The sequence below is a fragment of the Lonchura striata genome, chromosome 5, assembly GCF_050655825.1.
Source record: "Lonchura striata isolate lonStrDom1 chromosome 5, ASM5065582v1, whole genome shotgun sequence".
NCBI classification, from domain to species: domain Eukaryota; kingdom Metazoa; phylum Chordata; class Aves; order Passeriformes; family Estrildidae; genus Lonchura; species Lonchura striata.
Genome location: NC_140707.1, coordinates 34938310 through 34964053, shown reverse-complemented (window position 1 = coordinate 34964053; position 25744 = coordinate 34938310). Strand labels below are relative to the sequence as shown.

General features: G+C 45.5%; 1 protein-coding gene across 8 annotated transcripts; it reads right to left on the bottom strand.

Annotated features, from left to right (window-relative positions):
- Positions 1-707: 707 nt before the first annotated feature.
- Positions 708-25287, bottom strand: PACSIN3 (protein kinase C and casein kinase substrate in neurons 3). Of its 8 annotated transcripts, XM_085581768.1 has the most exons (14): positions 24859-25201; positions 18816-18880; positions 13442-13501; positions 12887-12973; positions 11378-11478; positions 10785-10941; positions 9776-10011; positions 9224-9379; positions 8506-8681; positions 7576-7696; positions 6980-7110; positions 6261-6326; positions 5588-5748; positions 708-4011 (listed from the first exon to the last, which is right to left on the bottom strand). In XM_085581768.1, the coding sequence occupies exons 5-14, from the start codon at positions 11429-11431 to the stop codon at positions 3896-3898; spliced, it is 1374 nt and encodes a 457-aa protein (XP_085437894.1). In that variant the 5' UTR covers positions 11432-11478; positions 12887-12973; positions 13442-13501; positions 18816-18880; positions 24859-25201; the 3' UTR covers positions 708-3895. The 8 variants fall into 8 exon arrangements, with proteins under 8 accessions (XP_085437894.1, XP_085437893.1, XP_021389007.1 ...); XM_085581767.1 differs by lacking the exon at positions 13442-13501; XM_021533332.3 differs by lacking the exons at positions 13442-13501; positions 18816-18880 and having other exon boundaries at positions 25151-25287.
- Between the last annotated feature and the right edge of the window lie 457 nt (positions 25288-25744).

Sequence of the window (25744 nt, the reverse complement as noted above, 5' to 3'; positions counted from 1 at the left end):
ACAGGTATGTGTGAAGTGTTCAAGCCCATTTTGACTGCAACACCAGCTTTCTTCACAAGCAGAAGGGATTTTTGCAGCCTGCTGTCCCTGAGCATAATGCCAGCGGTTCACAAATGCAAGGCAGCTCCAGTTCACGCAGAGCCTGCACTGCAGTTGGGGGAGCCTGCGGGAGACAACAGTGCTGAGCTCCACAGCCTCACAGCTGTGGCCTTGGGCTGCACCTGCAAACAGAGCAGGAGCAGAGGCAGTGCAGGACAGTTTTTAACAGCACTCATGGGTCTCTCTGCAGGATTGCCACATACTTGCACCTGCCTCAGTGATTAGTGCCAAGCAAAACAGCCACAAGGACACAGGGGATGGGAAGTGGGATGGAAAGTAAACTGAAGCAGCAATGGCCCCAAGCTCCAGGCAGGGCTGTGGGAGTGCCACCCAGAGCTGAAGACTAACCACAACTCAGCTGCCATCCCACAGCACAGCTGCCCCGTGGGCTCTGTGACCCAGATTCTGCCTACAGGGCAAAACCATTACTGGGTTAGCCAAGCTCAGCTACTACTTTGGGGAAATGGGTGTGATCTGTCATAGATAATCTTTCACTTCCTCTTCCTACAAAATTCATCATCAACAGGAAATCCAAGCTTCGCATGATAGTTCTAAAATTCTTTCCCAGGAAGATGCCAGAACCAAATTAATTATCTACTAACCACAGGTGTATGTGCTTTCCACAAGGAATGGCTTTATTATAAAATAAAATATGACTAGATAATTATTCACTGTGTTGCCCATCAGGCACAGAGGTGCATTTGTGTCTTTTTTTACAAAAACTATGGGGGAAGAACAGGCTTCACTGGCCTTCTGGAATTCACGCACAGCAATTAGTTTATGTATACATGTCTCTGTCCACACACAAAACTTCTGGCATGGCATGGAAATTTCAACTAGAACCTTTGTGGTTAACAAAACCTCATTTGCTTCTGTGGAAAACCAAGCATCCAGGCAGAGCTATTACTTTAATATAAGATCATTAGATGTGGGTTGGTGTGGGTTTTTTTCCTCCTTCCCTCTAGCTGGATCTTTACTACACAAACTCTCTTTTACTAATCCAGATGGTTTTGAGTAGCCAGAACTAAGTGCCATGCCTGTTTGTAAGGTACAGTCTAGCCACACAGTTTTTAATTCTCAGTCTATTGTCTGCTGTCCATTACTTCAGCTCTTGGCAGGAATTTCTGATGTGCAAACAGTCCTTAGAGAACTTGTTCACATAAGATACAATAATGTCACAATTTCTGGAAACCTTCAAGCAGCCCACTATAATCAGGTGGTCATGTTTTCCTAGGACAAACAAGTCTGTTCAGACTTTGTCCTGTGGAATTTCAGGTTGTTTGTACTGTAATCAGCGGTCCTGTTCACTGGACATTTCTGTCCTTTAGCATGTTATGGCCACACCTAACTCCATCTCTAATTACAGCCTGACTAGAACTCAAAAGAGGAGATAAAGTCAGTTTTCCATGTCATCCTCTGTAGCTCCCTTCTACCATTTTTTCGACTTTACATGAAAGTCTAGCATTAGTGTTTGAAATATGCAGATTAATCAGGGAAACTTCAGTATTGTTTATAGGAATCTCAGGTCATTTTAGCACTGTTTTAGTCTCAGTTCTCTCATAAGCCTGGCAGGCATGACTCTCTTCATATTTGCATGTGCTAGGACAAAGGAGCAACAAATCATTCCATTGTGGGTCAGCAAGTGGAACACATGCAATTACTGGACAACACTAATTATATTTTTACTTGAGACACAGAACTGAAAGCAGACTGGATCTTTAAATAAATCCAAATGCTTATATACCAACACCTCTAATTACATGGCATAAGCTTAGAGGCATCTTCAGATACTGAACCTAGAATACTAATTAAATTCATAGCTAAATCCAGGCATTTTTAATGTCTGTTGCTTAGATATATAATTGCCTTTCAGAAATACTTTCTCCTTTATTGAGAAATTACATAATAGACTCTGAGAAAATGCTTTAGCCTTTTTCTTTTGGTTTGCACCCCTCTTCCCCATTCAAGAAGTACATTGCTAGGGCTATTTCAAGCAAAACTTTGCAACTGTAAATTTCTGTGGTCTCACAAAAGCACTAAATAGCATTAGTCTCCCATCTCTTTGTCCATGGCAGACTACATTTCAAGGCATCCAATATGCTGTAAAAGGTTATTTTCTGTTGTCAGCCAGGCAATGAGATTTTTGTGATACTTAATCTTCCTAAATTAACAGTTTGAATATGTCTATCCCCTCCTTTGTTTCAGTCTACATTTTGGTTTAGTAGCTGCTGTTAACACAATACATTTAATCCCAATGCTCACCCACAGCTTTAGACTTTATGTGTAGCACCCTTTTTTCAAACAGCTTTGAAGCAGTTCACCCCAAGTGGTTGGTGGAGGCTCGACTGAGTTTTTTGAGTTTGACTGAGCCAGGTCACTCACATCTGCTAGGCCAGAATAAGAATGTCACTACAGAAGGTTACTATAAACTCCAAATACATTTCAGCAGCACTTTCAAGCAGATGTACTAAGTAAGCCATTTTTAAGCAACTGCTTGCTTGCCTTTGTTTGTCTGACAATGGGAGCTTTTCCAGTTTTTTGTTCCCTCAAGCTCTTGGGCTTATCAGTCCCTATGCTGGAACATGCAGAGCACTAGGATCAGGATGCCAGGTCTTCCCAGCAGTCTCACAGGCTCTCAAAGGCAGGACAGGTGAGAGAAAGATGTTTGATACATCCTCACTGCTGAATGGCACTTAACAACTGGGCAGAAGTGCACTTGAAGCAATCCAGGACAAAAAGGGGAGTTACCCCTCTATAGATAATTTGTGCTAGCCAGTAGGCAACTTCCACAGTGCAACCCTCATCACAGTGCAGGGGTCTTTGGGAAAGCAGGGAGCGCACTTCTAGCCCTGTGTAAGTCAAGAAGATATTGGAAAGGAAAAAAAGAGGGTCTCTGCTGTGCATTAAGTGATCTTGAAGAGAGGTGTAGCAAAAATAATCCAGATGCATTAGAAACCCCAACATACACAAGTGAATTTAGGAACCCTAAGCAAAACAACACTGGAATATGGCTGTCATTTTGTTAAAAACAGCCTTCAGCATGTCTCAAATCCATTTTAGCTCAGGGAGCATTCAGTCAACTCCAACTTGCTGCACAACAGGTCTGTTCAGAACTCATTAGCCTGAACAGCCACACCATGCAAGACAGAAGCTTCTTTCTCCTGTGCCTCAGCTATACTATTATTCATTCCTGGGGTTATCTCAATAAAAATTAGGGCAGTGAAAAGGGATGTTCAGGTTGTAGCTGTGTAACTTTTACCAGCTGCCTTATCAGGGAAGCCAACAAGCTTGCAGGTGAGGGAAAACTTAGAAAAGACATGGGAAAATAAAGAGCTTTCTGCCAGTCAGCTTGATGGAGCTAAAAAGGGCTAAGTTCCCTATTACCTTGCATATCAAAACTTCATTGAACAGGAAGCCTGGAGGCAGGGCAGACCTCAACACCCAATGCACTATGGATGCATGTGCACTGAAGTCAAGGAAGGATGCTTTCTCTCTTCTATAGAGCTCCCTGAAAACTTACCTCCTTTCACTGAGTGCAAGTCAAAAGGATCTGTTTCTTTCTGCACTCCTACACTACTGTAGTGCTCATAACAGTCTTTATTCATCCTTGTTTATTTTTTAGAAAATCCCTACAGATCTAGATGTTTAAAATGAAGCATTAGTTACATGGAATATGTGCCTTTAAAGTCCAGAAGCTGCTGGATATACTGCAAAGGTGGGTTGGGGCCAGGAGTGACCCAGTGACCTCTGCAGGAGATGCTGGTATGGCTGTGAGGCAGTGGTGGGGCAGCAGCAATCATGATCCAACCTTCTCAACATAATTAGCAGGATAGAGTCCAACTTGACCAGTGAGAAGTCGGCCCTTGCACCAGCCCTGCTCATCTTCCTCACTAATCTTCATTAGTTCTTCACCTAAAAGTAAGAACAGTCATTAGGAGGCAGTCTTGAGAAAGGCAGCATGGCATTTTTACCCACCTAAGATGACTTGATAAAAAACAAAAGATTATTGGTCTCAGTCATCACTCTCTTCTCCCCTTATCAAAACCCCTATCATACTGCAGTTTAATCAAAGCCAGAATAACTGATCTCTTCAGTATTTATACTCAGTACTATCATCTTGACTAAGGAACTTCAACAGACCTTCACTACTTCTATTCAGCATCAGAAATCTTTTGTGCCCTATAGTTCTACCTGCTTTTCTCTCCCTAAGGAACATGCTTACAAACCAGAGTGATCAGACAGATCTGACACATTTTTTTCTTTGTGGCCCCTCTGATAGGCAAGTGGGAAGAAAATACAAGAAGCTACTAAGCTCTGGCTGTTAGGACCCAAAATGCCTGTTCGATGATGGAGTGTCTGGTTTGGCCAGTAAGGCATGAAATCAACTGATTTCTCAGACTATGACCAGGAAAGGCTTTTAAAATTCCCACATCTACTTTGGGAAGGGGCAGAAAGATCCCCTCCTTGACCAGTGGAAGGTCATACTTCTGCCAGAGAGGGAGGTCTGACTGCATCAATAGGCACATCCCACATTGGCAGAGCCTCAGAAAGTCACTGCTGTTAAGCTGAAGCCTTAATGGTATGTGTTGCTGAAAGCAGATTCAAAAAGGAGATGACTACAGCTAACAAGTCATACCCCATTTCATCTGCTGAGTGGAAAGAGAGAACCAAGTCAAGTTCTAGAGCACCCATACTGCAAGATCTTTTAAAGCAACAAGTTAGCCTTAGGAAGTTTACTAGTATGGTAACACTGCAGCACAGATACCGGCCTCAGGCGCAAGGCTCTGCTACTGAAGGACTTCAGTGACTTCCAGTGGGTGTGTTTTGGAGAGGTATAGCACAGAGATACCATGTAAAACTCAAAACAAGATAGATCAGAGACACTCCCAAGATCATGATGTCCACTTGAAGATGAGAGGAGGGCACATGCAAACTTAAATTTAACTAAAGGAAGAGAAGAAGACAGGTCTGTTTGCTCCAGCACTCAATCCTCTGCTGCAAGCCAGGATCTCCATTCTCGAGATACCCATTTTGAGCAACAGTTTGCATAGCTGTTTTTTGCCAGCTGACTTCTGCCTTCAGTAGTACATGTCAGTCAGGTGAGCTTCTCCCAAAATATCTATCTTCACATTATTTGAAAAGACAATCCAAAACACCTATGTAATTTTTATATCAATGGTGCAAGAGAGAAACATTTAATAAAGGCTCAAGGCACAATTCAGCATAAATGCCCTAAGGATAGGCAGGGTTTTGCTCTCTGACCAAGGCCTAGACTGTCTCTTTCCATGCGGCCTTACTACCTTCTGGTCTAGAAAAAACTGGATTTCCCATTGTGTCATCCACCTCAAAGGAGCTGGAAGTGGTCAGATCAAGGCAATAATAAATGTCATTTTTCAAGTGGACATGCAATTCTTACAGAGTGTTTCAATCATTCAGTGAGCCCAAGTGAGGACAGTGGAAGGTTAGTAAGAGATTAGTGTTTCTGTACCTGCTTTAAAGCTCAGCTCATCAGCCTCCTGTCCTGTGTAATCATAGAGTGCTCGTACCCGTACACCTGGTACGTTTAGGTCTTCCTCATGCCCATTGGCATCCAGGCACTTCTTGGGAGTGTCCTCATCTGACCACTCCGAAATGTCTTCCTTCCCTCCGCTGTGTGTGTGGAAGGCGAGAAGGGACAAGATGGTTGTTAGTAGATTGATCATGGACCTGAATCATGCACCACCCTGACTCCCCCTGAGACTGCTCTACTATAGGACAGGGTGCAAGAGGCCCAAAAGTCAAGTGAGGGCAAACAGGGAAGAGAGATCCCAGGAGATACTAGATTTTGTTGAAAGCACCCCAGCATTGGAACCCTGAGGGCCAGGAGGATAACTTGCTCTCAACATATTTTTATACACATACACACACACACACTCTTCATGATCTCCTCCTACTCTAGCAGATCTTCTTATACAAGAAAGGCCAGTCCTAACTGGAGAGCCCAGCTGCATCCAGAGTTATTCCAGCCAAGAATAAGACAGAGAGGAAAAGCTGTGTTTTGCATCCTGATGAGATATCTGGAATTATGTTTTCCAAGTCAGGGACAAGAGAGAGGGGAAGAGCAGCAGAAGACAGACACCTGGAACCCAAAAAACCCAACAGAGGCTATGTTCCATACTAACTTCACATGGGTTGGTGCCTTCAGGGTGTCATAGAAGAAGCTGTTCTGCTCCTCTTGATAGGAAAACCTGTAGATTGGTAAATAGGGCCCCTGAATCCAATTGACTGTGAAATACAGTAGTGGCCTTGAAAAAATCTCTATATCCCCATTCTTCTTGGTTCACTTTGGATAGAGTCTGCCTTTTAGAACAGGACTGCTACTGGAACAGCAGGATGAGTCTGTTCTGCTTCTCCCTATTCGCCCGGCTTGCTTCCTGGTAAGTGAAGCAGCTATACCCAAACTTGTCAGGTACTACTCAGCACAATACAGGGAAAAACAGTAAGTATTTGTTACCTTCATTTAGGAAACCACACAAACCCCAACTCTTTTCACCCTGTCTGGAAGGAAGAACTGGGGAAATGCATGCCAGAATCAGACAGCACTAGTCAGACTGGGCTAAATCTTGTCACTAGAAGGATCTTTACCAGGAAGGCATTTTGCGAGGCAGAATGTGCTAGACAAAAAAATCCCAAAAAAACTCTAAAAACAAAACAAACCCAAAGCCAAACAGCTCCCTAAATGGCATTTTCTACATGGCCTTTTCCAGAGTGACACAGGTAAGGCCATGGGCAAGAGACAGGAAATTAAGGAAGAGATTACTCTTACCAATCCAACTCATTCATGTACCTAGGCAGGACTGTACTTTTCCTAACCTGATGTATCCCAGAATTCAGCCTTTACCTTGTCTGCAGAGGGGTCTGTGAGACAACACCATCTCGTGCAGGCAAAATACTGGTCAGAGTGACATCATCAGCCACCTTGCCACTCTTCTCCTTCTTGGTGATTTGCCTCTGTGTTTCGAGAGACCATTCCTGTCCAGGGAAAACCAGTAATACCATCAAAGCCACCCAGATAGAAAAGCTCTGTGTCTCTTTTCTGCCCAATACAAAACAACGGAAGACCAGGTGGTACTTCAGTAGCAGCTGAACTGGTCAGCTCAATAGCCTTGCTGGTATAGCAGGCTCATTTCTGTTGAATCCCAAGGTGCAACAAGAGAGGCTGTGAGAAAATCATCACAGAAAGCTGTCCCACAGCCCTGAGCACCACCTCCTGTTCTCTGACCTTGCAGCTGGATGGCTGGAATATAGCTTGGCAGCCTATGTGTGCCCCTTTGGGCAACAGACAGCTTGCAACACAACAATTTCAGAAGAGCCCAACATCCCGAGTCTGCTGAGCAAAGACATGGTCTTTCCAACACAAAACTAGTAATCGCCAATTTCAGCTGAGCAGCTAATTGTTTGGAAATAGCATTAACACACTCTAGAATGCTACCCCACCTCAAACTGAGGCCAATTCATCGCCATGCCTGGTCCATGAGTGTTGCGCCACCACTTCAGGTCCTCCTGGTTGTCTGCAGCCATGATGACTTGGTGGAGATCCCGATACAATGCATGAAAGCTACAACCAGAACAGGCAGAACCACCAGTAATCAAATCCCTCGGCAGTTTCCCAAAAACCAAGTAGGAAGGAAGAGATTAACCTCATGCACAATTACATAGTATCCTCAATCCCACAGGATTAAGAATGCTAGAGCACCACCTATTCAGCCCTAGGAAAACACAGCCTCCCTTACTGGAGAATCAGCCGGGCAAATGGGACAGGCTTGTTTGGTGTGGCAGTGCCTAACAAGTGCCAGTGCAGCTCATTAAGTGAGCACTGAAATAACTTGGCAAATTCTTGCACATGGACAGGGAGGTAGCTCAGATTTATTGCCTCTAACATAAAAGCGGCACAGAAGATTTTTGGCTGTGCCTGTTACCCCTGTGTAACCTCTGCTTAGGGCAACTAGTGGCCTTACAGGCATTACTTCACAAAAGGTCTCTCTACTAAGGGCAAAATAGGTGGAATAACCATCAATACTAGAAGGCAACAGAGCTACTACATTCCTTAGCCTGGGATTACATATAGCAACGTAAGGCTTTTCATTGGATAGAAATACACACACAGGACAGTTCTGGAGAGTAGTGAAAAAGGAAGGGTTCAAAGGCAGAAAATCCTCTCTGGGGAGCCTGGCACTGCCTACAATCACAGACCCCAGCACTGGCCACTCTAAAGAGACCAAATGCCACTTCTAATATACATTTGAAAGGGGGAAAAGTGAGAGTTGGCTGATACAAGCAGCTTTCAGAGACACCAGAACTGGCACCCCTCACCAGAGCCTAAGCACTCCAGGCTGGCAGAATTCCTCTCTGCATCAGGACCAGTACCTTTCACTGGTGGAGAGGTTGAGATGCTGGTGCAGATTCAGAAGCATCTCCTTAAAGAAGCACAATCGCTTGCGCTCTGCCTCCTGGCAGCCCTCAAACACTTGCTCCATATCCTCCATGTAGCGGGGATTGTAGCGATTCAATTCTTCCAGCATCTTCTCATATTGATCCTTGCACTGTAGCAGGAACACAGCAGTGGTGAGATGTGTTGCCCTGATGGCAAACAAGTAACAACCCTCCCTATTCTGGCTTGGATTGATAAATATTTTCTTCCCTGCACTGTTGAACAAATACACCAAAGAAATAAGAAATCCCATAGCTGATGTCCCAGTCCATTGCTCTCCTAATATTCTTGCAAGTTTCCTGTTCTTCCTTACTACTCTCTTTCAAGCAGGACCTTCCTCTTGTGGACAGACAAATCAGCTATTTTTGGTAGCCAAGTCTTCAGCTCTACAGGCTCCACTCCCTGCCCCAAATCCCCTACACTTTTTTCCTTTTTCAGTTTAAATTTATTTATAAATTAAGATTTTGCCTAACTCCAAGACCAAGATCTTAGTAACTGAAGTCTCAGTCTAGCTTACTAAAGCCTCACATGATGGGATTTCACATCTTCTTACAGGCTTCAGCCAAATCATTTCACTGAGGGACATTACCACCAATGCTTTTTCCTTGAAAGAAGTATCCTTGTGACCCCCATCCATACAACACACACACACACCTTCTCAGCCTCCTGAGTGCACTTCTCTACACGCTCCTGCAGCTTGCGCATCTGCTCCTGTGAGACAGACGAGTCTGCCTTGGCATGGTTCTCCCTTGTATGGGCCGTTTTCTCCTCCTTCCGGGCTGCATGATAGTTTTTCTTAGAAGTCTCCACCTGCAGGAGAAGAGATGCAGAAAAAGTTATGATCCTGTCCACATTGATCCTCCAATGCTGAGAGGAGGCATGTTAATATTTGTTAGAGTCTACAGAAATCTAACAGGAATGCCAGTTCAGCATTTAGTAAACAATGCTTCAGTGTGAAGTGGTACCTTCAAATGATCTCTTTTTCAGTGTTCACCTGCTGTGTAGGAGTAAAAAACCTGTTAGGAAAGTCTTCCCATATGGGAAAGAAATTATAAAACCACGAGAACATGAGATCTTCAAGAAATCCATCCCTCTCTGGGAATTCTCTTACTCTAGCTAACCTAGTTTGCCTGCCCAGTGGCTCTTGAAATCAGGCAGCCAGCTCAACTACCCTTATCTCTCTTTCCCCATTCACACTTTGCTTACATCTTTCATCTTTTTCACCCAGGGTTTCTGGGCCTTGCGGAACCCATCCTCTGCATCCTTTGTTTCCTTGAAGCCTCCAATCATCTGCTTGTGGTAGGCCTCCTTCTGCCAGGCCTTGATCTTATCTGAATCTTCACCAGCCAGGTGGTTCCGGACAGCCAGGTGAATTTCACTCAGTTTGTCTGCAGCTGTTAGGAAGGCATGCCAGGCTTTTTCCAGAGTACCATACTGCGGACCTGCAGGAACAAGCACCGGAGAGGCTCTTATACCTACTGCCCATAGAAGGGAACGCAGATTATTTTCCTCATACATCTACCAGTACAGAGTCCAACTCTGCCCCATCAAACAAGTCAGCACTGATAGGTCTCCACAGTTCCACCAGGCAGCATCTAGACTGGCTGTTAGAGCCGAATGAGATAGGCATTTCTTTGGGCAGCTTCAACAGTCCCAGACAGTGCCTGCTAGGAGGAGGTTTCTGTAGAAAATTCTCTTCCCAAATCTGGCTTAGGCTTTAGAGCAGAGAGCAACATTTATTCATGACTGAGGCTAGGCTTCTGCTTCACAGACCATAAAGTCCTTTGGGACATCTGTCCCATTGTTTCCTGTTACTTTGTGAGACACTATCAGTTTGAGCACACTGGCACTAAATCACAGCATTAGTAGTTATTCTCAGACTGGAGGAGAAGACAGCAAAGCCATCCTTAAAGTGGGGTATCTCCAGCTTGATTTAAGACATGGACTGGCCAAAGACTTGCCAAACTTAGCACCAAGGTTTTTTGGTTATTTTTAATAACCATGCACATGACAAGAGAACACATCTCCAAGTGAATCAGAGGACTGACTATAAAAACAGGCAAATACACAAAAAAGATGTCCAAGAAAATTACCCCCTTCCTGGGGAGGGGAAGCCCATCCCTCACGGAAACAGTGTCACCTCAGTAAGAGATAGCACTCAAAAAGGGGAGTGCAATGATTGCTTCCTGTTCCCAGTTTGATATGCCAACTTTACCTCTCTCCACATTGGTCCTCCACTTACGGGACCATTCTGTTAGCTGCTGGGCATAGTTCTTCTCTATCTTGGCTCGCTCCTGGAAGCAGGAGATAAGGTCATTGCAGAGCCGGTAGCCATCATCGACACGTTTCACTGTCCGCTTGTAGTTTCCAGCCTGAAATGTCACACAACATTATTGTTTATACTGTACTGACTTTCACATTCCTTCAGTACAGACAAGAGCAGGCCCATCATTGCACAGGGAGGGAACATGGGCCCTTCTGAAGTCAGCATCTGGGCTCAGACGCTCCTCTGGCAGTCTCAGGCAGATACAGTACTGGAGAGAAGAAGCTGAGATGCTTTGCTTGCTTCTTTCACAGCTCAGATCAATGTCAGCTGAATAAGGAACTCTCATTCCACAGTATCTATGGAAGAAAGACTCACTACTCCCCTACAGTAACACACAGCATGGCACTGAACCTTCCCATAGTTCCTCCCTTCCACTCCTCAAGGGCATCATGTCACCACAGGCCTGCAACTCAACCCAATTTCACCAGTGGGTGGCAAGATGACACTCCTACCTCCCTCATACTCCAATTATCCTTCCTTACCTCCCAGAAACTGCCCCCAGGAGCCTCCCCGCCAGCATCATCTTCTGATGACATCACCCTCTTTTTCTTGCAGCAGAGAATGTTTGCAGATTACAGTTAACCTGAGAAGAGAGAAAAGTGATTTCCATCACAGCACTGGCTGAGCCTTTGCAGACAGCATAGTTCATGACTCTTGGAGCTGGAGGAGCCCAACTTGCTGCTCTGCAGTCAAGTACTGTAATCAGTGCCCTTGTAGCTGCAGATGGCAAGGTCCAGCAGAGATACACAGGGCTGAACCGGCCTCCTCCCTCCCTGAAGACAAGAGGCCTCCTTGGTAGGCTTGGAACACATTGGGAAAGGATGTTGCAGAAGACAATATTGCCAAACCTTGGCTGTGCAGATACTGGACATGCTCATGAATCCAACACTCTTCAGCAGCACCAAATACTTTTGCAGAGGTTCTGTTCTTAACCAAGGCCCTCAAGAGGGTAACAGAAACTGAGATAGCTAAGGCTATTTAAAATCTGCCTTGAAAGACTTTATTTAAAGTCTTGTGTCAATGGAGATGACTCCAGCTTCCCAGTGTGACTCAGGATTACAACAACTGACTGGGAAAACAAGGCTGAGCAGTCAGCAGGCAGGCATGTCTTGAATGGGGAGGAGCCCCATAAGCTGCCCACCAGCTGAACTGTGCTCGAGCAGAAGTACAGAAATGTGCCCAGCCAAACGGCAGCACAGCACATCTGCCTGTTACCAAGCAGCACTGCTTCTCTAGAAACATGCCTGCACAGCTGCTTTCACTACACTCACTGCATTAGGCTCAAAATCTAGACTGGAATGTAAAAGGTTCCTCTCATTCTCTACTATCTCAGAACTTCTGCCCTGTGCTAGCCTGCACTGCCAGTTTGTTCCTGATGTGGTACAAAGCCATGAATTCCTTAGGGAGAGGTTCAGGATTGTTCTTGTGCAAGAATGAGAGAAGGAGTAACAGGACCCAAGCCCAGTCACTTGCTGACAAACCCAGTTCTTTTTGGACAAGCCCAGGTTAATGCATGGCCTTTGCTGCCACTTCTCCTCTTGCACATTCCTAGTTATAAAAAGCTTTCCTCACACCCCAGAGAGGTATCTGCTCATTCTGCCAGCCCACAGAGCACACAGCAGAGAAGATCAGGTCAAGAGTCCACATCTCCCACCTCATACAAATCCTTCTTGATGGCATGAGCCACACAGTCAAGCACCCCAACCCAGACTTCAGGAATTTCTGACTTTTGACTGTGCCCAGTGTCACCCCATGGAGTATGTCAGAAGTAAATTAATGCTGTTCTTCTGGCCTTCTTCAGACGGCTAGAAATGCTGAATTCCAGTCACTGAAGCAACTTGTTAAATGGGATATGACATTCAGGTACACAAACCTTGAAAATGCCACCAGCTGTCTTTGTCCTCCCTCCCCACTATTTGTCATCTGACTGCAAAACCATCTTACAGCCTCCAGGGTATGCAACTCTACTCCTGGCCCCAGTAACTACATACCTGAAAGCTGAAAGCGAGATACCGCAGGGGAGCAGTGGGAAGCTGGCAAATGTGTCTCAAGCTCTTCTTTCAGATTCTGAAAAAAGACTGGAGGAGACAGAGATGGACACGGTCAGACACTCCTTCACAGGGATGATGCCTGTTCTGATGCACACAAAGGGGTGTCCCTTTTCTACCAACCACTTAGGAGGGGCACCCTCTGATATAGCAGCTGCACCCACTGTGCCTTCCGAGATGCCAGATGCCATGTTCCAACACGTAGGAGAGATGCCAAATCCTTGTGTCACAAGATCTAGCCCCAGAGAGCATTAAAATAGAAACACTGGGGTGGCTGACAGCACTTTTCTGCAGGAAAGGTAGCATCACAACAGCTGAGCACAGGGAACAGCTTGGGCCAGAAAGGCCTAAAATAAGCACCCAAGAACCCCACATGGGGCGTGGTCCCCCTCACTGGACAGTGCCCAGTTTAGCAAACCCCACCGCCTTTATGCCCTCGCTGCATATACTTTTACACATAGCTGCCTTTGGGAGAAAGAAAGAAGGACACACACATACCTTCTCCAGTCTCTCAACTAAAGACGAAGACTTATACACAAGTCAAAGAACTTGATAACTCTACATAAAGAAAAAAAGAAAAAGCCACTAAAACTCACCAGAATGCATATTCTGGTCTACAGTCCCTTTAGTACAAGAGCACCTAGCACTGCACTGGTAGGATGTAGCCCTCTAGCAGGGAGCTTTTCTGTCCCTTGCTTCTGTAAGCGGTTCCAATCACATTCTCAGAAATACTTTATTTTGCTATATGATAGTGGTCAAGTAATGGTCATCAGCTTTCCACAGAGCAAAGACAAGTAAAAGGTCTGCAAAGGCTAAGAGAATCAAGGGCAGAATAAGATATTTTTGTTTATCTCACCTTTACATCCCTGGGGATTTACCTCAATCTAAAAGGTTTATTTATTTAAAAAAAAAAAAAAAACAGACAAAAATAGCAAAAAACCTCAACTATGGCCAAGCAAAAAAATCCCTTCTCAGTCTCCAGTATGCACTCAGCTGAGGCTGGAAGGTTTAGGGCAGTTGAGAGCAGAAACTGCAAAACATGGAAGTGGGATTTTTAGCCAGATGGTAAGACCATTTTTGAGAAGAAGTGAAAGAAGATAGGGAAAGAGAAGGAAGGAAAGAAAAGCAGACTGGGTTATTGCAAACTAATGACTTTTGGTGAAGAAGGGAAGGCAAGAGGTGAGGGGGAAGAGTTGTGACTCTGAGTCGTCCATGTCACTGGATAAAAAGTTAAAGCTTCCAGTAGTCCCCAATAAAACCAGAATAAATATTCCTGAAATTGCTATGATTAAAAAAAAAAAAAACCAACTTTGTGAAGGTGTATAAAAGTGTATTTAAAACTCATCCTTTCCTTCTCCTGATGAAGACATAGATCAATTATACATGTATACATGACAAATGAATGCTGTATCACTTTTTCCGCACTACTCCCCCATCCCCACTTTATCAGGAAGCAATGAATCACAAACATGCCTTCCATCTCTGGTTTCCAATTCAGGCTTACTACATGGTACTAGAATTTAGAGGGTAAATGTGGAAAGCTGTTGTATGGCAGTATATGGTTGTCCATTTGAGGGACAGTCAAGCTAAGCAAACATCCCAAACCCTGAATCCATTCTTTCTGCATTTTCCATGTTAGAATTTTAGTCACACCTGCTTGCTTTCTCAGGAGTCACCAACTCAAATAACCAGATTTACTATCACTAAATGGCTCTGAAATATAATAGTAGCTGTGCTGGATCAGACTAAGGTTTATCACGCCCTCATAGCTTTTCTAGACTGCAGCCAAAAGGAGATACTTTCCTTCACTTTGACTACAGAGCAAGCATACATGACGCCTCCCTGCACGCTCTCCAAGCCTCTAACCACTTGCTGACAGGAACTTCCCTGAGCTGGATGTGCCCCCTGTGAATAAGCACTCAACAGATTTGTCTTCCATTAATTTCTTCAACCTACTTTTGAATTCATATGATTTTTTAGCATCTGTAATATCATGTGGTAAATATGCCACAGCTAACGGCTTTACTGTAGTCATCAACACAGTAGCCGGGGGGGGATACAATGAAGTGGTATAATATTTCTACAGGCTAATCTCCATGATCTGAGTAAGCAGTCAGTTGAGTACATATTTCCATAGCAGTTGTATAGTCTTTATAAAAATCCAGAAAAATCCAGCTTGGTAGAAGCAAAAAGGTCAAAGAACAAGAACAACCCTTTCCTGCTGGGCTTTTTCTGGACTTTACATACTTCATGAGCCCATGTCAGTCAGCAGATCAAATTGGATCTGCATGCAGACATAGGGAACGTACTTAGTACTTGCACAGAGGGGCTGAAAAGAACAGCTGCTGCTGTCACCCTGAGCAAGCCCTAGACAAGCAAGCAGATTGCCAATCCACCCCTTCATGCCGATCTATTCCTGAAATACCACATGATGTGAGCCACTAAGTGTTTGAGACCAGGGAAAACCCATGTTTGACGGGTAAGGTAAATACATGTGCCAAAGCCTGGACATTGTTTTACAGCAAAATAAAGATGACAGGGATGGACATGGACAGCCTTGTTTAGCAAGAGCCACCAAATGATTCAGGAGGGCTGGCAGAGCCTGTACAGTATAAGCAATGTAGCTGGAGTTATATTGGATCAACTAGAGTTTTATGTGGGCCAGTACCACATACAAGACTCCTCCTGATTCCACTGCCACCTCTTCTAAGAGGAGGCTATCTAGCAACAAATCATATTTGCAGGGCAAAGGAATGTTTATGCCTATCTTCCCACCTTTATTTATCAGCTCTCACAGTTAAGAGCTAATTAAGACTTCACAGCAGCTCCTGCAAGAGGAGGTCTCTGAAAAAGATGGAGTGACTACACTGTTATTCATTTCATACCTCCAGAGGATTTCCAATAAAGGCATCACAGACACCACTACAACCAGCAACATCAGGCAAACTGAACCATGTAAATGACAGCTACAACTATTTCAGCTTGCTGTGTTAGAAAAGATACCTCCCTTCTCATGCCTACCTGCTCTCACTTAGGAGCCAACATAATTATTAGGCCACACCTGCTATCAACTCCCTATTAAGTTATCAAAAAATGCTTCTTGTTCTTTAGCTGCAGAAAGATGGAATGGCTCATGACTGGCACACTGGTACTGAGCTCCACTCAGGAAAATACCTGAGGGCTCATTGTGATAGAGCTGTTTCTACCTTTAAGCCATGTTGTTATTCTCACTTGTGATCCAGTCAGGGATGCATCTCAGAGCACAGATCCCTGCCCTCAGATCAAGGTGTCAGGCTAAAACATTCTCTTTCAAAAATATGTGAAACCCATTACGCATTGTAGGGTGTGCCTTGTTGCTTCATGCTTTCACAGCATCTGTGCAACAGGGTCCTGATCCACATAGAAAAACTTCTAGATGCAAAAGTAATAATAGCTCTTGTCCATTGAAAGCTTTCCCTCAGGCAGGTAAACCACAGAAATTCTCTTCCATCTCTACCACATTCCAATACTTCCAGCCTCCAAATGCCCAAGGCACCATGTCTATGCGCTGCTTGACTGCCTCCTGAGAATTCTTATGAGCAACTGTTTTCTTAAGTTCCCCAAGATCAAACCTCTGAACTCTACAAAGGCTCAAAGGGCTGCAGCCCTGCAGGAATTAATCCACACAAAGTTTGTATATTGTACCAGAGAAGGCCTTCTGCCCAACTCCTCTTCCCTTTCCCAACTACAAGAGCAAATGCTGGATACAGACAGACACATGTAGGGACAAATTGAGTTACATTTATCTAGTAAGTGAGACTTTGGTGAAGACACACTTTCATTGTGGATCAATTTCTATATAGGTGCTAAAGCCAAGCTAAGCAAAAGTTTTAATCAGTGCTACAAAATAATTTCCACCTAAAGACAAACTACTACCAGAAAGGAGGAATTTGATACTTTCTGCAACCAATTTGTTTGATTCCCCGGTCATTTTTCTGTACAGCACACAGTGGTCAAGGCATTCTTTTCCCTCCAAAAATATTGGCACTCTGGTATAGGTTGCAGATAAATGTTTCAATCAAAAAGATGGCAGCCCCCTTTCTCTTACAGAATTACTTTTTTTTCCTTCTAACTTGTCAGAATGAAACTAGAGAACTGAAGCCAGAAGATTCCTTGTCACTCCAGCAGTGTAACAAACTTGATTATTGTTGGTACAGCAGAGCTAAGAAGGTCCTCAACAGAGAGAATGAAATGGGGCATGGGACAGGGTGTCCTTTCCAGACTCCCCAGCTCTGGAACTGCACATCCAATAGCTCTGCACCAATAACTGGGATGATGTCCAGTAATGTGCTTTCCACTGCCATTATGCAGGAGGTCTGGTATTTATAGGCATACTCACCTTTCTGAAGAGGGGACAGTTCTTGTCTACTGCTAGAAAGAATGCCAAGTAACACAAAGATCTCCCAAAACTTCCCTTAGATGCATTTATCTCATTGCAGCATCACGCCCTCAGCAGTCACCTGACTGGGAAAGAGACTAAGCCAGTGTTTTCCAGCCTCTCCCTAAGGACTGAAGCCTGCCAGGGCTGTCTAATACAGTTTCAAACAAGATTTCAGCTCCTTTCTGCAGCCAGGGAGAGGTCAGAGAGACACCAGGCAGAACAGTAACTACACACATAGGTCACTTCAGCTCTGTGCAAGCCTGTAACAGAAGCCCATCTCCCAGCCCATGATTGTCTAGAGATTGTGTGGCTGTCCACTAGCAAAATTCTCAATGATTATACCAAAGTACTAAAACACAGACAAGATTGAAGGGTTGACCCCTGAGTCCAGACCACAGCTTCTTTAGCTTAGTCTTCACATTCAGATCAAGTTAATGTACCAATGACAGACACTCCCCATGTGCCACTCCAAGCTGTTTTTGAAGTGTTCATGCAGAACTCAATTTTTTCTACTATTAGCTATTCCCTGTCAGCAGCCAAGGCTACAGGACAGGCTTCTACTAATACATTGCTGCTGATCTAGGGGTTAAGATTCCTGGCTGACGTAGCTTTACCAGACAGAAACTGTTTTACCAATAAAAGGAAAATAATCTGATTTTATTTCCAATATGATGCAGAGGATCTTTAATATCACAGGAACACAGATCTACTCTGGTTAACATGACAGTATGAGACAATGCTAATGAAGGAATGTAGTGGGCTATCAAGGTACATGTAACATTTTCTTCACAGTTATTCTTTTTATTAAAATAAATTACAATCTCAAATACAGAGCTGAAGGAGGGAAAAAGCCAGTGCCAAACCATTGTGTATGTACCATACTCACACAGGGCAATAGGCTATGTTCATCTTTATTCAAAATGGTTGCTGGAATAATTTAAACATGTATGTTGTGTCTAGGTGTTTAGCAGCTGCAGCTGACAATTTAGTAAGAAGCCACACATACAAGTTACAAGGAACAGCACAACCCTAGCTGCTTTTCTTAGACCTATGAACAGTATCATTCCCGTTCCACTCCTTAGTCACAGCATGCTCACTTTCTAGCTCTCACACTCTGTCTTACCACTCTCTCGGGGCAAGGTTTTAACCCAGGCAGAAATGGAGAACATGTACTTGCTACTGTCCCATTCCCTGGCCTCTTCATTTGTTTGATTCTATGCTGGATATTTCCCAGGGTACTTCCCACCCTGCTGCATCAGTCTCTGCAAGCAAACACCAACCACATGCACTTCCCTGCTCATCAGATGGCACCCCAAACAAGTTGAAGTTCTTTCTTCCTAAATCACTGATAAACAGGTGTCTAAAGCTCTAGTCAAAGCTAGTATAACCCTCCTCAGCAGTCTCAATCCACACCGAATGCAAACATTTTCCAGGATTTAATCTACATCTTACCTGGTAATGTTTTTTCTGCACTTATTAACTGGGAGGATCAATAGTCCATTCTGTAACACAGCTGCCTGGAATTTAGTAAGATAAGTTATTGTAGTAGCAGGTTGGACCAGTCTATCCTCTCCAACTAGGCTTGGAGTTAGAAGTTTGATTTGTTGGAATCTTTATGTGAACAACACCGATCCAAACAGAATAAAATGCCCTGGACTCATCTAATGCTGAGTAAAGAAGGCAGAAATAATGGGAAGTAGTGATCAGGGGTGTTTCCTGTGGTTGTGGATGGGGAGCAGGTAGGGAGGCAAACTCCACTAAGTTCCTGCCACTGGAATAGTCTCCTGTGATTGAATCACCTTGCAATGCCAAGAGCAGGGATCAAGTTTACATGAATGCATTAGGAAGTCCTAAAGAAGCAGACTGCACTTAATGCAGTCAAACAAACTTTGTAGGAGCCATAAGCCAGTTAGGTCCATTCTAACAATGAGCTTCTGATGGTTTCTTGCTTCACTAGACTGCACAGCAGTCAGAAGTCTCCAGCCTTCTCTGCTCCCTTCTCCCACTTGGAAACCACAGTGAGTTTTTAACTCATCTGCAGTTCTGCAGCTTCTGGGTTTTCTTTACAAATAGTTGTCTTTTCCACTGGCTGCTTTTTGAGAAAGGGGAAAGGGAGATAAGAGTTGGAAGAAATTTGTCCTTCAGACCAAGTGTGTGATAATCATGTGGCCAATTATTTCAAAGTATTGCATTTCTTTATCTATGGCTGCATCAAATGGGTTTCTGGTTTTACATGGTAAAAGCTGATTTACTAAAACTGCTTATTATGTGAATACTTTCCTTCCAAATATTCATATAATGGAGACAAAAACATTAAAGATCATCCTCAAGGCATTTCTGAAGTTCATCCAGTTCTCTGCAGAGTTTTGAGTCCCCAAACAGTCTGTTAAAGGGAGTGCAACCAACTCCTTGACTTGAGAGCTGAATAAGATAAAAATGAGTGCTAGGGCATCTCTTATGATAAAGAAGAATGAGGTTAAAGTATCACACCCATTGCTTCTGTTCCAGGTGTGACCAGTTCCTCCACTTTGACACCAAGGCTCTTTTTATACCTTTTGTTACCAGAGCTAGGTTTATTCTGCAGGAAAATCTAAACAGCATAAAGACAGCTGCAACTAAAGGCAGATTTCAACACCATGTAAACTGGAAGGACTGTAGAGTAGCTTTTACACAGAGTCATTTTGCCTATTTTTTTATGGGACCAGGCGTGAAACGAAAGCATCATTTGCTCTGTGGACTGGAGAGAACTTATATTCCCTCTCCAGCATCTCCTGGTTCAAGAAGAGTTTGGCAGATCAGCCACTTTGGAAGTACTCCACTTCTAAACATTTTCATGCGCCTTTCTGACACACTTCCCAGAGATACACACAAGGTAACAAGGTTGAAGTAGGAAATCCATTAGGAACTGGCCTGCACTGTGGAGATTCGTACTTCATTGAATCATAGAATGGTTTGGGTTGGAAGGAACCACAAATATCATCTGTGCCTATCTCCATGGGCTTGGACACCACCCATTAGACCAGGTTGTTCAAAAGTCCATCCAACCTGGCCTTGAACACTACCAGGGATGGGATATCCACAACTTCTCTAGCAACCCTTTAAGTAAAGAATGTCTTCATAACATCTAAATTTCTTGTCTAGCTTGAAAGCATTCCCCCTTGTCCGATCACCATCTGCCCATGCAAGAAGTTGCTCTCCCTCTTTATATAAAGCTCCTTTTAAGTACTGAAAGGCTTAAATCCTTCTACTGGAAGGCCACAAATACTTCACACATTCTTCTTGAAGTTCATTGCCCTGCATGTCATGGAGCAACTTTTATCTGCTTTCATAGTATCTGCATAGAATCCACTCCTTAGTATCAGTAGTGCCTCTTAAAATAAGTTTTTGGATCTCAGGCTGGAAACCAGAACTATTAAGACTTCATATCCTAAATTTTATTCAAAATACTTTAGAAGAATACAGGCAAACAGGGCAGTCAGCCCAAAGTGCACACGTGACAGGACAGATTTTAATGTTCAGCATCACTGGAATTTCATTTGCTTTCTCAGTCCACTGCCCAAAGGAATGATTTCAGTTTCTGGTCCTCAAGATTCAACCTGACATGTGAGAAAAGAACACTGGAAGGCTTTTTAAAAAAACCACAAGCATAACAAAGCAACCTAGTGGGCTTTATTTCCCTACAATACTTCCTGAAGCAGCTCAAAACCCTAACTGTTTGCTTGCATTGGAGTCAAAGCCTGCTGGAGTCAACAGCAAGGTTTCCCATGGGTTACCATAGCTCACCAGTCCTCATCCAAGGCAGAGCTGACTGAAAACATCAAGAAGCAGAAGTAAATACCTGTAATCATTCAAGAAGTGAAATATACTGCATCTTCTCTCAATCCTCCATGAAAGCTTCTTGCCCTTGTCAGAAAAGGCAGCAAGGCCACTTCAGAGCTCTGCACAGCAGTACTGCAGCTGGTGCAGCTCAGCACTCTCAGGAGTGGGAGAGGTTTGGCTCAGCAGCAGGGGTACTGTACTGAGGGATGGCAGCAACTTACTACCAACAGCAAATCACCCGTAGGTAACTGAAAGGACTATGTCCCTGAGAACCCAGAAGGTAAGTACTGTATCTTCCTGCAAACAGGAGAGACACAGCTTGGGCAACCTCACAGTAGGGGCAGGACTGAGGAGGCTGAAGACTTGCCAGCACTGTTACTTATGGGTTGCCTGCAGCAATTCTAACTCCTCTAGCCTGGAAAAACTTAGTTGCAATAAACAGTCCTACCACAGTCAGCTATTAAGAGAGCATAAAATCCTATACAAACCTAATGCTTCTGGATCCAGGCCCCTGGTACCATGGAGACCTCTCACATGCCTTTTCAACAAACTGCAGTGCCCAGTGGCAATCACTAGATTTAACACACAAATTCCAACTATCCCAAGTCTTAAAGGCTCATTCCCATCATCCCATTCACAGCAAGGAGAAACCAGTGAAGGCTCAAATGTGATTAGGATGCCAGTCACATTTACTGCCTTATAGCAGTGCCCAGCTTCAACCCACATTTCAGCACAAAGGAATTGAAACTAATGTACTGGTCATCAAAACAAAGCTGGATGATTACAGCAGAGGATGCACCACGTTCTTTGTACAACATTTTCCTTTGTGCTGCTGGAAAAACTTGTGCCCAGACAGTGAAGAGTGCATTTTGATGTTAAATTACAGTGACCACCATGCTGGAAGGTAGCAGCAAAAAGCTACCACTTGAACAGCTTAACTGCTTCAAGGATGCCAAATTCTGTTGTAATTCTTCAAAGAGCAAAATCCTAAGTTCTTCGTGAAAATTTCCAGATACAGTAGTCACTGTTTTCTGACCCATCCACTAAAGTCTTAGACTAAAATATTAAGGTTTTTTTTAAATCTATCTGTCACAGTTGCCTCTCACAGAGTACCCTCTACACCCATTGCACTGAGTAACTAGCGATAAAACAGCTTGCCTGATCACAAAGTCTGTTTTAAAAAGATAAGAGCTCCTTAAAGGGCTTAAACAGCTCTCATATTGTTCAGCCATTTCCCCATAAACTCTCAAAAGCAGCCCAAATTCACAGATCACTGATCAGCTGATGGCAAAAACACAGGCAGTTTATTAATGCTCTCTGATCAAGAGTATAGCTTTTTCCACTCAGGCTACAAGCAGATACTTTTAGCTTTTGAGGTCCCCAGTTCAATCCCTGGATGCCAGCCATGACAGACCAAATGATTCAAACAATAACTGAATAATCTCCACTCTTGAGATGGTCAGAATAAAGAATATGCAGTATTTGCCATGCTTGCTGATATCATGAGTTCTGACAGAAGCTCACATCACCCTGTTGTGGTGGTAGAGGCATTCTTACAGCTTTGCATCTCCTAAGAAGTCCCATTATTGTGTTACTGTGTGTATATATATATATATATATTATTACATTATTGTATTATATATACATTATATATAGATATATAATTGTATTTTTTATATATATATATGCATGTGTGTGTATAAATATACATTGATTCTCCAATACATATTTATTTTCTTTTTGTTGGAAATTCATGATCACCCAGGGAAAGCCCAGAAGATTCAGGCTAAGTTTTGTAAAATCCACGAAAACTTAAAATGACTAAAAGCGCCAGTCATTATCCTGTGAAGAAATTTATTTGGGTCCATAAAATATGCAGGCTTTTATGACTTGGTTATACTTGGAGGGGCTGGTTGCACTGACCTGCAGCATTTTGGCACAGTCCAGCCACACACAAGCCTATTCACTTGTTGACATTTGAGAATAGACTTCCAGGTAGGCAGTTGTTCTCAGCCCTATACATGGGTGACACTCTGAAGTTACTGCTTTTTGCAGCCTGAAAAGAAGACAGTCTTCACCTGAACAAGTGCAGGCAAGCCAGAGAAGCTCAAACACACAGACCAGAAGAAAAAAATTAAAAAGCCAGTAAAGCAATACAATGGACCAGGCACAGAATAGGGAAGGCAGCAGGCAGCTGATCATGCTCACACATTCATTCTGTTCCAAGCTGCAACTCAAAGGACAATCGAGTAAATATTTTAGGGAACTTCTAGAGAAATACCATTAATTACACAAAACACTATCAAAGCAGACTCCATCTCACAGAAAGCACATTGTGGACTTCAGAGAAAGGTGAATCCTTGCATGAAAGAATGTGCCCAGTTACGCAACTCATGGGGAGAAGCTCCACTTTGACTCCACCCAAAGACCAGCTCACACCTGCATCACAGAGTATCTGGACCCTGTCATTTTAGCCCACACATTGCAGTTGTGCATTCTGCTCTCATTCCTTCCCAAGAATGACTTGAGTCACCCACTGTAAGGCTTAGTGACACTTCAATTCCAGGGTGCAGTGAGAGACTCTGCTTTGGTTCTGTACTGCATTCAATTACCATCATATCAGAAATTCCTTTGTGCAAATTAGACCGGCAGCTGATTTGAAGGGGAGAGAAGTCCATTTCCAGTTTCAGGAAATAAGGAGCACCAGTTCTATAAGGACGGTCCAAGAGTGAACAAAAAGGCCAGACTACTTCCTAGGGCCACAAACAAGTGTCTGGTGGTGGTCAGCTAACGTTGCCCGCCCCACCAAGCCCTGAGCCTTCTTGCATACCTGAAGAACTGAAGCAAGGAAAGAACACATAGTTGGCACAGAAAGTGGTGGAACAAGTTAATGCGTTTGTGCCATGCTCACTTATCGATAGCTTTAGAGACCATGGAACCCTCCTCCCATGCCCAGTGACAAATCAGACTGTCTTCTCAAGCACTGGATATTCAGGCACATTAATACCCTCCCTGTTTATCAGCTTTCTCCTGCCCTAGGCTGGAGAGGACACGGTAACCCCAGCAGCCTGCGAGGGGCCCGGTGACACGGCCACAGACAGCACCCCTGGGTGCCTGCCCCTCGCCCTCCCCTCCCTGCTGTTGGCAGCCACAAGAGAGGAAGAGGACGAACAAGGACACCTTGTTCGGTCTCGTGTACCGAACTTCTCCAGTCAGCTGTCCGGAGTCCGGTTCACAGTCCGGCAACACGGACGCCGGAGACAAGGGACTGCAGCCCCGCGAGCACGGGCCCCGGCGCGGCCCCTTTCCCGGGGGGTCCTGGGAAGCCGCTTTATCCCCACTCTGCACAGCGCTGCCAGCGCCCGCGGCTCCGGTTTCAGAGTGGGAAGCGGCTCTGCGCGGATCCGGCACAAAGAGGCCCCTGTCCCCGCGGCGGAGCGGAGGCGCGGGCTCCGGAGGGAGGGAGGGAGGGAGGGAACGCCTCGGCAGCCCCCAGTGACGGGGCGGTGGCAGCGGGCCGGCCCCAGGAGGCCGGCGGCGGGGCACCCGGCGAAGCTTAGGGACGCGAAGGCAGTGAAACTCCGGCAAGAGCTTCCCCAGCCCCTCGCGACCAACCCGCCGGGACCACAGCCCCGCCGCCCTTCCCAGCACCGCACGCCGCCGCTCCCGCACCTACCGGGGGTCTCCGCTGCGCCTCCAGACGAACCGCGCCGAGCCGCCTCCCAGTCCCCTCCTGCCCACAGCCAGCGCCCAGCCGGGTACCGCCTCCCCCACCCGCCCCCTTTCCATGAGGAAACTTTTCCCTCGCAGTTGCCAGCGCGTCCCGAGACACGCTGCTCGCCGCGGGAAGGCGGCGCCGGGACCGGGACGGGCTCCGCCGCCAGGACCCCCAGCACCCCGCAGGGCACAGGTCCGAAAAGGCGGCGGGCCCGCGGAGCGAAGCCCACAGCAGCGAGCCCGCCGCTTACCTCGCAGGCGGCGCGGCGGGACGCTCGGCGGGCAGCGGCCACCTCGGGGAGGGGCCGGCTGAGCCCTCCCCCTACTTCAGCCGCGGGACTCGGGGGTCCCGCCCCGCCTCCAGCGGCTCCCGCGGGGCGGGCCCGCGCTCGGGCTGCTCCGATGGCAGCGACGGAGCCGCTCCAGCACAGCTCCCGCCTCCCGCCCCCGCCGCCCGGCCCTTGATCCAATTAACGGGAGCGGGCTCTGCCCAGGCAGGTGGGGTCGGCAGAGGTGCCGGGAGGGCAGCGCCGGCTCCTGTTGTCGTTCTCCCCTACCTCCACGTTGGGAAGGGCTGCAGCTGTGGGATGCGGAGGGGACTGAGGGAAATCGGCCTGGCTGGGATCCCCCTCGTGGCGGGGTCGGGAGGGAGACAGCTCTGGGAGGAGCTGCCCACTCGGCCCAGCCCCGAGTTCGGCTCCTGTCCGTGAGTTCGTTCATCTGTGTGCTGTACCGGCCAGCTGACGTGCAGGGCTTGGAGCCCCCCTGCTGTTGGAGCAGGAGGTTCCCCAAGGCTGATTTCCACCCAAGTGAAGTGCTGTGGTCTCTCGTGTGAGAGTGGCATG